The 15,496-nt window shown below is 37.7% G+C and overlaps 1 protein-coding gene across 1 annotated transcript in view; it reads right to left on the reverse strand.

Moving 5' to 3' along the window:
• The window catches only part of LOC101697917 (myosin-8), a 29,661-nt gene that overhangs the window by 11,583 nt on the left and 2,582 nt on the right, over positions 1-15,496 (reverse strand). Inside the window, exons 4-22 of the mRNA XM_004857531.3 lie at positions 14,598-14,741; positions 14,355-14,511; positions 11,448-11,475; positions 11,240-11,348; positions 11,059-11,151; positions 10,863-10,926; positions 10,043-10,141; positions 9,853-9,956; positions 9,439-9,577; positions 8,008-8,126; positions 7,772-7,921; positions 6,489-6,659; positions 5,191-5,500; positions 5,014-5,081; positions 3,497-3,584; positions 3,295-3,412; positions 2,839-2,962; positions 2,606-2,742; positions 774-1,029 (exon numbers count right to left, since the gene is read on the reverse strand). Coding sequence (XP_004857588.2) covers positions 774-1,029; positions 2,606-2,742; positions 2,839-2,962; positions 3,295-3,412; positions 3,497-3,584; positions 5,014-5,081; positions 5,191-5,500; positions 6,489-6,659; positions 7,772-7,921; positions 8,008-8,126; positions 9,439-9,577; positions 9,853-9,956; positions 10,043-10,141; positions 10,863-10,926; positions 11,059-11,151; positions 11,240-11,348; positions 11,448-11,475; positions 14,355-14,511; positions 14,598-14,741 — 2,478 coding nt within the window. The remainder of the gene's footprint in view (positions 1-773; positions 1,030-2,605; positions 2,743-2,838; positions 2,963-3,294; positions 3,413-3,496; positions 3,585-5,013; positions 5,082-5,190; positions 5,501-6,488; positions 6,660-7,771; positions 7,922-8,007; positions 8,127-9,438; positions 9,578-9,852; positions 9,957-10,042; positions 10,142-10,862; positions 10,927-11,058; positions 11,152-11,239; positions 11,349-11,447; positions 11,476-14,354; positions 14,512-14,597; positions 14,742-15,496) is intronic.

Here is a 15,496-nt window from a genome sequence, read left to right on the forward strand (position 1 = left end):
GGAAAAGTTGAAAATAGTTTAAAATTTGAGGAAAACTATTCTTTTCACAGGTAATTTTATTTTATTTTGGTACCGGGGATCGAACTCGGGACCTTGTGCTTATGAGCCAGGCAGCGGCACTACTGAGCTAAATCCCTGGCCCTCACAGGTTACTTTATAATGTTGGGCTTGCTGGCCAAGGAAATGAGAGGTTACATTTAGCCCGAGTGCTGGTACCAAATTTACTCCCTACTCTGATTATAGCTCTTTCCACCCAGGCTACGGCTCTTTCTAGACTCAGGATCAGGAAGAGCACTTTGCAGAACTTTCCATGTTAGTGGTTCAGTTTAAGTAAATACAAATGTTTATTGCATTAAATCTTGAGGATTAAGGAAAAGAGATCCAGAGAGAAAGTAGTCTTTCTTGAAATTAAAGAAAATCTCATAGACTCCACATTTAGAAAATAGGCCTATATTTTTAAGTCTGGGAAGATGCAGCTAAGGCAACAGGTAAAATACCCAATTGAGATATTTAGGGGCTTGGCTTTCAGTTTGGTTCCTTCTTGGTTATTAAATTTTGTGATGTTATTGAATAAATTCTTCCGTCTTTCCTTTTCTCTCTATAACTTGGAAGTAATTGTGCCTTTCCTTCCTCACAGAATATTGAGATAAATGAACGACTTAAAAAATGCTTGAGTATTTTTTTTCTTTCAAGAATGGCCACCAGGAAGTTAGTTTATTTGTATCCTAGAAAAGGTACAGTCACATGGTGTATGTGGAACATGCAATACTCACAGATTGGACTTGGAGCTGCAGGTCATTTTTCTCTTTTAAGAGAGTGACCATTTTTTCCTCGAGCTCCTTCCTCTTTGCCTCCGACTTGGCGAGCTCATCTTTGGTTTTCTGGAACTCTTCCTTCATGGTGGCCATCTCCTTCTCCGTCTCTGCGCTTTTGAGCAGGGGCTTGATCTTGAAGAAAAGTTTCATCCAGGGCCAGTGCTTGACGTTCATGAAGGCGCGGACATTGTATTGGATGCAGAAAAGGGCTTCTCTGAAATGATGTAGAAATACTAGTTTAGATGGATCCGTGAGAGGGAATGTTATTTACTGCACACAAGCTCCCTTTCCTTTTAATGAATATCCCCACTTTATGATATGTGAACTTTTTAGTGTTAGATATAGAACTATTTATGCACACATAGACATGTGTGCATTCTCACTCTCATGCTCAGACTTCTCCTTGGTATAAGTGCTTTACTAATGTGAGTATTGTTCATAGTCCAGTCTTTCATGCTCTCAGTCCCTATCAGACTAGCAGAGAAGGTGAATTTGGAGGAAGAATACTTTTCTTCCTCCTTAAATTCTTTTATTGGTACATTTTAGGTATACAATACATTTACATTTATCATCGGGAACTTATACCTTTACATGGTGTGTCTTGGTTCTTATTTTTTCCCCAGGAGGAAGAATACTTTGAATGTATAAGCGGCATGTAGCACTCTAAGATCACTTGACACATTACAATAGTAATGATCTTGGAATGGGTGTGGTAATTGTAAGTTGATTGTGCTGCCTGGCTGTTGCCACATGGATGTGAACTATGAAATGGCACAAGTTGCTTTCTAAATTGTCTCATCTAAAGCTGACCATGTTATTTAACATCTCATTCTTTAAACTTCTCCTCTTTTTTTTTTTTGATCAGCACTGAATTAGTCACCCTTTTGTTAGCTTCTTTAGATAACATATTGGCTTTTCCAAACTCTTCTGAGTCCTTCTGTCTTATCTGTTCAATTAGATCATTAACATTTACCGGGAATTTAGCATGAATTGTGCTCCAAATTGGTTTTATTTAAATAAAGTTTTAAAATATTAATTAAAAAATCCTTTCCACAAACTATAGCATAGAGTGGCAAAGTTTTGACTAACTTGTGGCAATGTTTATGTCTTTTTAAGATTTTGAAAATGGAAATCCTATGTCTGTAGGTCCAATTTTTAAGAACTGTAAGTCTGGGAGGACTGATACCATGCCACAAATCCTAACATGGAAAAGACTTGGTTCCATTTGTAACGCAGACTTAAAGATGAGAAAAGTGAATCCAAAATGTGTGTGAGGAGAGGAAATGCAATAGTGTTGTAGATAAACTTGGTTAGGTTAATTGCAGAAAGACGAAATGGAACTTTTGAATAGATAAATTTGGATAAGGGAACAGGACTTCTGCAAACATGAGAATAAGAGATAAGTGGCAAATTGTGTAGCCTGGCTGGAAAAGCCTATGTGACTGAAAATGATACATGAGGCAGGGAATAGAGTGGGTCTTGACAGTCAACAAGGCAACTTAGATTTGTCATGGGATGCCATGGGGAGCCAGAAGCCAAGATGCAGCATGATGAAAATAGTGCTTACTGCACACTGTTCCTGCAGCTATATGAGACATAGATGGAAAGGGAGACATTGGAGGCAGGAGAGAAGTTTTGGAGGGACTCCAAATGTGAGGGGTGAAGAGAAGGCTGATGTGTTCTAGGGGTGAGAGGCACATGTTAGCCACAACATGAAAGAATCAATGAATAAGGAAGGCTGATTGCTAGCTAAGGGACCTTATAACCCTGATATTCTATGTAGTTATTACCTCCTCTGCAGCATTTTTTGGTATTCTACCCTCATTAGGAATCCCCTACAGACGGCTTGCGTTCTTGTTATAATCTGAGCCAGCTTTTCATCTCTCATTTCTTCCAGAAGACCCAGAAGGCCAGCTTTGAAGAAAACCTAGAGAAAGGGAGAGTCACAAATCATCCTGATACTGCAGGAGACAAAGAAGTGACAGAAGGTAGTTGGATTAGGTGTAAATAAATACAGTTATACCTTGGTATGTCCAAATTTGTATTGGGTGTGATCAATATCAATAGAGGCCAGGAGTTTTTCAGAAGCCTTTTTGCTGTCAATGAATTGTCCCTCTGGAATAGCACTTGCATTTAAAACCTTGTATCTGCTCAGTTAAGCAAGGAAAGAATGGTTAGGAAGATGTAATCACATATGCAAGTGACACCAAAAAGGAATACCAATAAAAATCTGAGAGTGAAAGTAAAAGTGGACAATCCAACTGTCCTTTAAGATCAAAGCAATGTGATTTTCTTTTGCATTCCTCCTGCGTATTATTTTTCTAACCTATTAGTCTATCTTCTTACCACAAGACTGTATTATTCAACTTCTTAATTTTATAATATATACTAGTAGGATAATTAAATATAATGAACAGAGGACAACAATTAAGGTGGTAAAATATTTATAGCATTTGGTGAAATACAACAGGGAACTGACCTTTGTTTAAAATCCCCATATAAGATTCTGCTTGGGAATCCTTTCCTGCAGATGCGGATGCCTTCCAGCACTCCGTTACACCTCAGCTGGTGCAGGACAAGTTCATGCTCCATGGCACCTGAAAATGGAGAAGAGAACTTGACTACAGGGCACCATATTTTCAAGCCTGTGCCTGTTCAATACCTCATGCTGTGTGTCTTACCAGGAGTTTTGGTTTCATTGGGAATGATGCACCGTACAAAGTGAGGATGTGTGCTCCTCAGGTTGGTCATTAATTTATTTAAATTTTCCTAGAAAACCAGATAAAAAGGACTTGATGAGAAAGTTCTGTTTCAGATTGTTTTTTGTTGTAATCACATGGAGTGAACTGAGGCACTCTCTTTACTAGGCATAAACTTGTGAGGCTTCAATTATTCTGTGTTTTGAAGTGAGTAGCCTTGGTACACAGGAAGTGTTCTCAACATGGAGCCAGAAGACAAAAGACTGTAGCCTTGCTCTGCTACTAATGAGCTGCCTGATGCTTTAAGATTCCCTTTATTTCCTTGGGTCTCATCTGAAAATCCTTCAGATCATTTCTAAGGTCTCTTTCACCTTTTTCAGTGCTAATAATTTTCACAGTAGCTAGCAATTTATAGTGGTAACCTAGGTTAGCAATTGTCTCGACTTCTGCAATTCCTCGCTCGAGTGTATTCCTCCCTGGGACTTCTATCCTCTTGGTTTTTTTTGTTGCTGTTGTTGCTCTGTTTTTTGAAGAGTCTAAAATTGTAAGACTAAATAACCTTGGATACCTGAGACAATCTATGGGCTGAATGAAACATATGGAAGGGGTTGTTCCAGAAATAGAGTAATTAATTATGGCAGAGTATGTTTCATTCAGCAACAGGAAACTTCCATGTCAATATTTCTCAATATTCCTTAGGTATACTCTTTAGGAAGGCAGATTTTTTTTCACCTCTGAGTTAACCACTAGGAAATATAAATAAGTAATGTAAATTTCTAATATTGAAAACATACCCAAGGACAATTTGATGAAAGGTAAAAAACAAGAACAATTTTCTTCTTTAGGTCAGAGGTCATGGATCATATGTTATATTTGCATTTTAGTTTTGAAAACAATGAGAGCCACACAAATTCTCCTAAAATAGTCATTATAATAAATATCTTACAGATTCCTCCTTGGAAGAACCAGTTTCAAATAAGAAAATCACATTGTTTTGTCGTAAAATTATTCTTTTGATCTGAAGAGATGTTTTTTGCCTTCATCATCTACTTAAATCACTAGGCTTGGCTATACAGGGTTTTCAGCTATTATAAAAAATAAGCCCTCTTCAGAGGACAAAGATTTTTTTTTGGTGGAATGATTTTCTATTCTCAACAAGAAATTCACAAACATTCTTAATGGGCAACATTAGAAGAATAAGAAAATTACTGCAGGGACAGTTGTGAAGTTCAGCCTGCTTCCTTGAAAGCTAGCCTCATTATATAATAAGAATCTTCTAAGGACATGTTGGCATCCCTGAGTACATTAGATAATCATGATAAGGAATAATGTTGGCTACTTGTGGTATTGGCTGATAACAGATAGGCTATATTCTAATGGGAGTGAATATTTGAACTGATTCATATTGACATTCCATTCCTCCCTAATTTATTTTAAATCAGGTAATTATCATAATTTATAGAAACTGAATAAATTTTTCATTTAAATTTGTACTTTACCCTGAAAAGGGCTGACACAGTCTGGAAAGAAGAGCCCTTCTTCTTAGCACCTTTCTTTGCACCGCTGTCTGAAATAAAAAGAAAACCCATCAATCAGAGTAACATCCCAGAGGCTGGAATGTTACATGTACATTCTGTGGGAATAGGTTTAATATAGATTAAGGACACAGAAAATACCTCCTTCAGCACTAGCATAAGTAGAAAACAGACTGGCCAGAGTCTTCATTGCTGACTTCTGGTACAACCCAACCACAGTGTCATTCAGGGGGTCCTTGTTCTTATCCAGCCATCCAGCAATGTTGTAGTCCACGGTGCCAGCATAGTGCACCAGGGAGAAGTGGGCCTCAGCCTTCCCTTTGGCAGGCTTGGGCTTCTGGAAATTGGCAGACTTGCCCAGGTGCTGGTCATACAGCTTGTTCTTGAAGGAGGTATCTGTCGCCTTGGGGAACATGCACTCCTCCTCCAGGATGGAGAAGATGCCTAGTGGCTGGATTCAGAAAAGTAGATATTGATATCAACTTCACTTCTCTCCAAAGATATAGATGTGGTGGCTGTCATTCCATTGCATTATGAGCTCCCTCAATTAAGTACATGTGTAAAGTAAATAAGAGCCACAGCTCAAAAAGTCCCTGTGTTATCCTTAGAGTGACTTCCATCATTCATTCTCACATTCCTTGTGTAGCGTTATTTTCAATTAAAAGGATGGGCGGATACAAACTCCAAAGATTAGCACAGCATTTGGGGCTGATTTGTTAAAATTTTTTGAATTATTCTACTCCTTTTCCTACTAAATGAATAAAATTTGTTGTCAAAGTTTTTCTATGAAAACTACCTGCTGACTTAGAATGATATTGACTCAATGGCAATAATGAACAATATAAGTAACTCAATCCTTATTTAAGGTATTTTCTTTCTTTTTTTTTTTTTTTTTGGTATCGGGGATCGAACTCGGGTCCTTGTGCTTGCGAGACAGGTGGCGGAACCACTGAGCTAAATCCCCAGCCCTATTTAAGGTATTTTCTATATTTAGTCTTCTTAAAAATAAATTACGAAGCAGCATGAAAAATTTGACTTCTTGATTCTAACAGATTAGCTTTCACAAAGCCATACTGTCAGTGCATTAAATTTTTATTTAGAAAAAATATTTCTATTCAATATATCTTGGGTAAAAATATAGATAGACTAGAACTAGTGAGTGTGGTTCTTCTAGTGAAGCAGACCACCTCAGTTTTCAGTGCTGCTTTAATGTTGGATTTGAGCCGATACTAAAATAACACTAGTTAGAATGAAATGAAGCCAACCAGTTTCAAATCCTTTTTATGCAAAATTTATAAAGAGGAAGATTTCTAATAGTAACATCCCAATGTCTGTAGATCGCAAACTATTTGAGATTTACAGTGTTACTTTCTAGAATTGCCAAAGCATCTGTACCAGTCATCTTTACAGCCTGACCTTCCCCCAGAAGTCACACAAACCTTCTCGATGAGCTCGATGCAGGCAGCCAGGTCCATCCCAAAGTCGATGAATGTCCACTCGATGCCTTCCTTCTTGTACTCCTCCTGCTCCAGCACGAACATGTGGTGGTTGAAAAACTGTTGCAGCTTCTCATTGGTGAAGTTGATGCACAGCTGCTCCAGGCTGTTGAACTACTCAAAACAATAGAGAATCCCTACATTAAATGAGTTTTATAATAGTAAAATTTATTGCTGAAAAATTTTTTGTTGAATAAAATTTGGAATAAAATAATGAGTTACAATTTAAACTTAATCGTTCTTCCTTCAAAATTCCTAAGAAAATATAATCATTATTGTTGTGAGCCTTTTTTTTGGTAAAATCTGGGTGTTCTTTAGGGGGCCTGAATTACACCAGTTTTGTAGAAACCACCTCCTTTCACCTCAGATCGCACGGCCAAGAATACACCTTAAAACTGCAACCACATTCTTATATGTTACAGTTTGGGTTTAAGTGTGAAAGGGAGAGTAATGTATTGGGAATCCTCTTTTCTTTTACCTTCCCTCTCCAATTCAAAATAAAGTTCACATTTTCAAGTTGGCTCTCACATTATTAAGGAAAGCTTGTCTTAAGGGTGATGTATAAAGTGAAATGACTAGGGCAATTTCAATTCATTTCAGACATTGGCAGATGCCCCTTGTCCAGGCAAATCCCCCTGTCTATGAAAGTAGGGAAATGGTGCAGTATAGCAATTGAAGATCTGACTCTTTGTAATACTTTATTCTCTCATTTTATCCATGAAAAAGCCAGTGTTTTAGGAGTGAAATAGTTTGTATAAGTTGAACTTGGAAGAAGAGACTGTTATATATTTCCAGGCATCTACCTTTTTCCTTTTTTCCTTCTGTACGGCCCAAACACTATAAATCTATGTTCCTATCTTGGGTTTGTCTTATATGCCTGTGAGATGGTTCACTAGTGTTTTGATTTCCCTGCACTGCAGTTTCTTCATATGTAGCAAGGATTAAAATTAACTACTACTCCTGGGTTGCTTTGAAGATTGAATGAGGTAGCCTTTTGAAGTCTGTAACATAGAGCCAGAAATACGTTGACTGCTCAGTAAGTGTTGAGTATTATTATCATTACTTTCAGTTACCTCCTAGATATTTTGGATGTAAGTCTTGTTCTAGGTGCAGTATTAAAACCAACAATGTGGATAGTATAAATGCTAATGAATAATGATAATACATAGTATATCAAGGCCACATTTGCCTCACTCTTACTTTTTATTAGTATGAAGATAACTCACATCAAAGATCTCAAAGCCAGCGATGTCCAAGACCCCGATGAAGTACTGCCTGGGCTGCTTGGTGTCCAGCTGCTGGTTGATGCGGGTGACCATCCACAGGAACATCTTCTCATAGACAGCCTTGGCCAGAGCACCCACTGCATTGTACACCTTCACAAATACAGTATTTTTTTGGTTCACAGTTTTAGAGAGATGTCATGAAGATGTGGTGTGATTCATTGAAGTCATGTACTTACCTGCTGCACAGTCTGGCCTTTGGTGACATACTCATTGCCAACCTTGACCCTAGGGTAGCAGAGGGCTTTGAGCAGGTCAGCGGAGTTCAAACTCTGGAGATAGGCCGCCTTGTCAGCAACTGCAGACACACAAATCAGAAAATGTTGTTTAATGATGTATAGCCTCCTTAACCTAGTCTACCCAGTTTTCCTCCAATTTTCTTTATTTAAATAGAAAGCTTTAAATTGTTCTGTAAAAGGTCAAATGAGGTTCTACGTACATAAGAGCATAAACTTGTCAATAGATATTGGGATTCTTATCTTAGTCTTCTCTCTCCCAATTTATCCATACTAGGGATTAATTTCTTTATCTGAAAATGTGGAAATTAAAATTTACCAAGTCTCTAAAATACGTCTCTAAAATGACATATTTCAGTTTCAAAAGTTAACTTTTGAAAAGTTTAGAAGAGAGAGAATGTCAGGTTGGGTGGTCAGGAAAGGTTTTAAGAAACAGATGCTTAACTTTCCCTAGTAGGTCACATATATTGCATGTTCTTTCCTTATGTAAAGTACATGATTTTTATTTCTCAAATTCTTTTTCATCTTACTTGCTGCCTATATTTTTGACAGGTTTATATATAGAAAACACACATGCACATAGAGATGTTTCCAGGGCAACTTCTAGGTCTAGCCCTATATTTTGGCAGATCATTGTCAGCTACTGGGTTTTCCTAGCTAATGCCAATATGTGGTTATCTTATATGTGGACCCACTGTGGCCAAGGCAAAGCAGCAGGACTATCCTATCTCATTCTACCTGCTATTATCTGGTTCTAGGTTTTGTGGTGTGTGTGTGTGTGTGTGTGTGTGTGTTTGGCTTTGGGGGTTCATTTGATCACATTTGGGCTGGAGAGAAATGAGGAAGATGGAGATGGAGCAAGGGAGTGGTGAAGAGAGCATACAGCATGTGTAAATGTGTAAATGCCCTTCGGAAGTTCAGCTACAGAGGTGATACATGTGCAGTGTAGGATTTTTTTTTAAAAGCAAAACATTTATTAGTACATTTTAGATATACACAATAACGCTCATCACAGGGAATTTGCACCTGTACACGATATATCTTGGTTCTTTTGTCCATTCCTCCCCTCAATCCTCCTCCCTCCCTCTATACAAAAGCTTTGTTTCTATTTTTTTCTTCTATTTTTACTTTTTTATTATTCCTTTTTTCCTTTTTCCCTTCCCCCTCCCTTGTTCCCCTTCCCATTTGAACATTTTCTTTTCATTTCAAATTGGACACACATGTTTAAATACCACATTGTTTCTTTGGTGTGAGAAATTGAAAGTGGAAATAAGGACTAAAATGTATAATAGATATTGGGAAATGTAGTGTAGGATTTTAAAAATATATTTTTTACTGTATTCTCTGATTTGAACTCAGATAGAGATTTGTTACCTTCAGTGCCATCTGGCTCTGCTTGCTCCTCACGCTGCTTTTGCTTGAACTTCATGTTCCCATAATGCATCACAGCCCCTGTGAGTTTATAGATGGACACTTTCTCCTCAGGAGAGAAGCCCAGGATGTCAATGGCACTCTACCAGGAAAATGAGAGGACACAGGCTAGGCCAAAAGACATTGCTTACTTCTGAGAATTTATAGTACAATCTAAGGTGATCACATCTTTATTGTAGTGGTTTGCTATTATTCCCATACACAATGGATTTCTTTAAAACTGTGCTTGCATGTGCATGCATGTATGTGTGTGTGCGTGTGTGTGTGTGTGAGTGAGAGAGAGAGAGAGAAAGAGCAAGAGAGAGAGAGAGGGAGAGAGAGAGGATAGAAAGAGAGAGGATAGAGAGAGAGACTTACATCAGTGGCCATCAGCTCTTCTTGGTCATCAATGCTGGGGACTGTGATCTCTCCTTGACTGACGAAGGCATAGTCATATGGGTTGGTGGTGATCAGAAGCATTTCTGGGTACACAGAATTTAGGGGATTATTTTTTTGTTAGAAATTGTTAATAAAATGTTAACTTCCATATATGGATTTAAATTCTTACCAATTAGATCTGGCTTCTTATTGGAAGTGATCTGATAAAAAATATGGTAGCTTCTTTCTGCCTTTAACTGGAAAGTAACTCTAGACTTTTCAAGAAGATCTGGAAAGAGAGAGAAAGAGAGATAGAACTAGAAAAAATATCAGTTCTTCTGGCATATTAAATGAGCCTCATTGTCTTTGGGCAAACCTGGGAACAGTACATCTGGTTCCACTGATATTTCAATTTGATAAGCCATTCTATGGTTGTACATACTAAAATTACAGATGCACATGGCAACTTCCTATGCTTCTCATCATCTAAGAGCAGCACCTGCAGTATACCTGCTCTGGGGCAAATGAAATTTCTTTTTTTTTTTCAAATGAAATTTCATACAGGGAACCTATGACTTCTGAGTTTTAGTTGGTCTCTAATATCCCTTCCTCATATCATCTCAGATTCACTCTGTTGTGAGGGGGTACCTTGGACATGTGTATCAAAGTTCAGATCAAGAGTAAATCACAATGGTATATTTTGATCACCTTCTTGTAAACCCATAGGTATTCATAGGAACTCATAGATAGCCCTAGTGTTTGTCCTGGAAAAAAAATATCATTGTTACTTCTGAGATAGGAATTCCTCAAAGATGTGCTACAAGGCTATCAACCTGTGAGTGAGACAAGGGTAACATATGGTGGATTATGGGTAAGTCTGGCATTAATGCCCAGGCAACGCTACCAGCAGACCACTGTTTTAAAACCTTCATACACAGAAAGTGTTGCAAAATGCCCTTGCAACCAAAACCACTGGTTCTGTTTTGACTTTCAGTGGCCCTGTTACTCACATGTTTCAATATCAGCAGATGCCAACTTCCCTGTAGTACCAAAGTGGATTCGAATAAATTTACCCTTGGAAAGATAAAAATAATTTAGTATTAAAAACTTGAGGCACACAGAGGGCTGCAACAGAAATCATAATTCTGACATGGCTATTCTGGCATGTAAGGACTGGAAGGATCCTTCTGGGAGCAGGAGACTTACAAAGCGAGAAGAGTTGTCATTCCTCACAGTCTTGGCATTGCCAAAGGCCTCCAGTAGGGGGTTGGCACTGATGATTTGATCTTCCAGAGTCCCCTGCAAAGGAAAGAGCAGTACTTGCATGGGATCCAGACTTATGAGACACCCAACAGAGTGCTGATTCTCACTCCAGCTACAGACCCACCTGCATTTTGCCAGACTCTTCCTTCTTCTTCTCCCCAGTAACTGCAATTGTTGCAAAGTACTGGATAACACGCTTCGTGTTCACAGTCTTTCCTGCACCGGATTCTCCACTGTCAAACAGAAATCAGAAGAGATCAAAACTATGGCTCACCTTATTTACACTTAAGATAATCACTGCAAACCAGGGAAGAAGAAAAAAAATCACCTACGTGATCAGGATGGACTGGTTCTCACGATCTATGAAAGAAATCAAGGTCATCAGTCAAAAAATGCACGTTAAGTAGGAAGACGATGGAATCAGTTCAGCTGACACAGTGTGTCTTGTTCTTTTTAACCATTTGAAGATGTTGTCTATGACTTTGCACTTCTGCTTAGTTACCAATCGGCTCCTCTAAGAGTTAAATTTGTGAAATTGAAAGGCAAAGAATCATCTATTTCTTTTTTGTGCTTTATTACTTTTTATTATGATAAAATACACATAACAGAAAACTTACCATCTTAACCATTTCAGTGTACAGTACGGTAGTATTAAGCTCACTCATAATGCTGTACAACCATCATCACCTTCCATCTAAAAAGCTCTTTTCATTTTGTAAAACTAAAACTTTATCCATTAAACAGTAATTCCCTGGTATCTGGCAACTACCACTCTCAATCTCTATGAATTGTACCTCTACATACCTCTATGAGGTACTCTGAATACCTCATAAACGGAATCATATAGTATTTGTCTTTATTTGTGACTTATTTTAGTCCACGGAATATTCTCAAGGTTCATCCCTGTTGTGGCACATGTCAGAATTTCTTTTTTTAAAGCACTATTCCATTGTATGAATATGCCACATTTGCTTATCTGTTCATCTGGTGATGGATGCTTGGGGTGGTTCCACATTTTAGCTATTGTAAGTAAAGCTGCTATGAATGTGATTGGACAAATATCTCTTTGAGACTTTGCTTAAATTAGTTTGGTTATATACCTAGAAATGGGACTGCAGGGTCATCCTGTGATTATATATTTAATTGGTTGAGGAACCACAGTAAGATTGCACCACTGCACATTCCCACCAACAGTATGCAAAAGTTCTGATTTTTCTACACCCTTGCCAACACTTGTTATTTCTGTTTTTTATAGTAACCATCCTAATAGGTGAAATGTGTATTTCATTAATTTTACAATTTTTTTAAAACCTTTAACTACACAAAGAGCAGACAGAAATGAGCCCCTATATTTCCATCTTACAGATGCAGCAATTTTTAACATCAAGCCAATTTTATGTCATATCTGCCTCATTCTGCTCTCATTGGGTTAATTCTAAAGAGAACCTCAGGCATCATATAATTTTTTGTTAAATAATTTAAAATGAATCACAGAATTTTAAATATAAGAGACCTTAGAAATTGCTTAAACTAACTTTTCCACTTAACAGATAAAGAAGCTGAGATCTAGAGAGGAATATGTGACTTTCCTAATATTAATTATGCAACTAGTTAAGGTCAAAGGTATTCAAGTCTTTCCAGGCTAGGTCCAGTTTATGTATTTTTCTGTTACTTGATCTCCCAGTTTTTGAAGTCACTAGTTGGACTGCTAATGATACTAAATGTTAAGTGGTGAATTGTGAGTGAATGAATTGTGAATATTTGTGTTGATTCTTTTTTATTTTCCTTTTAATATTTATTTCTAAACAATAATACCTATGCTATTGATATGTTTTATTTATATCTGTTTGCTAAATTGTTAAATCTCTAATTTATAGTGGTACAATATAGATTTTAGAGAATCCTAAAATCTACAACTATTTTTCAGAGGAAATTGATACAAATCTGGATAGTACTTGGATGTAGGTATAGACTTCAGAGAACTTTAATGATCTACTCAGTTTAATGTTCTACAGTTTTGGATCATATTCAGATTGAATTTTTTCTACTATAGGAAAAATCAAGGAAGATCATACTGCATTTAGTGGGAGAATAAATAAGAAGACAATGTTCTGGTTTCTTTTGGCAATACTAAATACTAATACCAGTTCAAGTGCCATGATTATGCATGATTTTGTACTAAAATCATATTTGCAAGCCATAAGTGACCTTGACTTTGGAGCAGCCCCAAAGGGTGGGGCATCAGTTGCGGTCGGGGTGCACATTGCTCTGTAAATGCAGCTGCTCAGTATTAAAACCTCTGACGCAAGCCAGCATTTGGATAAATTTTGATTGCTTCTGTGGACAACCAGAAGACAGTATACTGGTGTAGAGTCCTTGTAGAACTCCTGGCCAATTTGTAATAGGAGATTTCTGTTTTATCCCCCCCCCCCTGCCAAAAAAGATAAAAACAAGTGTCACAAAATAGACAAACAAAAAGGGGAAAAATAGACTTCAGTTCAAAATTCCAGGAAAAAGCCAGGAAACTAGAGAACTTATAATATTTCCAAAGGCCATACATTTGGTGTGTGAGGATAAATAGGTTTTAATCTTGTATTTGGGCCTATAATGTGTATTGAAGCTGGTTGTTTATACTTTGATAAGGTAGAAATAAGAGATTTTGGTAAGAGTTTTAGAAATTGTTTGAAGAAGAGAGATATTTAAATAGATATTTTTCTTCTATTCTCATGGAAAAATGCTGCAAAATCTTTGGGAGGAAAGTTGTAGCTCATGGTCCATTCCTAAGGTTGGCAGTATTAGCGGTGTCATTTGAAAATAAAGATAAACATTCACAGCGTCCTGCAGCTGTGATTGAGAACTCCTTTTCTTGGTTGCCATGAATGTGGATATTTAAAGAAATCTATTTGAACTTTTTTTGGTATCATATCCAGATCAGAAAGTTAAGAGAAAATATGGGAAGCAGTAAGTATGTGTACAGAAGTCTGCTACTTCTTTCCACTAGGCTTCCACTACTCACTGTGTTAGTTTGGGCAGGACAGTGAATTCAGTGAGTTTTGCTTTACTTGTCTGTAAAAGGGAAATGGCTGCTGAGCAATATATGACATCAGGGCTACGAAAGGTCTTTAAATATAGGGAAGCTCCCTGTGGCTGAAATATGTCGTTATAATAAGGCTCAGATAAAGTCTGTTCATTAAGGATTCTATTTACGCATTTCTGTAATAGATGCTTCACTCACTCACCAGTCAGCATGAACTGATAGGCGTTGTCCGAGATGGAGAAGATGTGGGGCGGGGCCTCCTGGCGCTTTTTGCCTCTGTAGGCACCCACCACCTCGGGGTTGTACACCGGCAGCCACTTGTAGGGGTTGACAGTGACACAGAAGAGGCCCGAGTAGGTCTGGAATCATCAGAAATTCAACAAATGCATCTTCCTTCTTTTCGGAACAATAAATGGACAAAACCCAGCCACTGAAGGGCACTCACATAGATCATCCAGGCTGCATAGCGCTCTTTGAGGTTATACAGCACTCCAGGCTCGTGTAGATGGGTCATCATAGCCATGTCCTCAATTTTGTCGTATTTTGGAGGGTTCATAGGGAAGACTTGATCTTCCCTGACAGTGAGAGTCTGGTTAGTAAGCAGAAGACCAGTTTGAATCAGTGGTTTGAGGTAGAGTTTATGTTTGCTTCCTTATTATGGTTATAAAAGTATTTGTGTATATGTTCCATTGTATTACTCAGTGTGTTTTAAAAGCATAAAAATGTTTCATTTGAGTTTGGAAAGAAAATCTGTTTCCAATGCTAAGCTAGGATACTACCTCCCCGACTCGCCCCACGTATTGCTTGTACATATTAATGGGTTGGTTTAATGTGATGTTCCCATACATGGATATAGCATGCATTGGTCAACTCCAACTACACTTTTCCTACCCTTTGGCCCATAATTTGGCCCTGGATATATCTGCAAAGGAAATGAAATCAGCACACCAAAGAGAGAACTGCGGGCCCATGTTGATTGCAGCACTATTCAGTTTTTCAAAAGATTTTTTTCCCCCACTGTCTTTTTCCCATTGAGATTTATTTATCAGTTTATATCCTTTTGTGTTTATTTTACTGGGTTAAGTATTTTTATGTTTCTTTACTATTCTTTATAAGAAACTAATTTTGAAATAATGGAGATATTAATACATTATTTAAGCAATGAACTAACTATTTAAGCAAGGACATATATTTGATATATATATATATATATATATTTGGAGGGGTACTGGGGATTGAACCCAGAGCCCTCACACTGAGCTACCTCCTCCCACAGCCCATATTATTTTTTATTTTGGGACAGGGTCTCACTAAGTTGTTCAGACTGGCCTCAAACTTTCAATG

Source organism: Heterocephalus glaber, unplaced genomic scaffold (genome assembly GCF_053883595.1).
Source record: "Heterocephalus glaber isolate CG9 unplaced genomic scaffold, H.glaber_assembly_v1.0 deba00001564, whole genome shotgun sequence".
NCBI lineage: Eukaryota > Metazoa > Chordata > Mammalia > Rodentia > Bathyergidae > Heterocephalus > Heterocephalus glaber.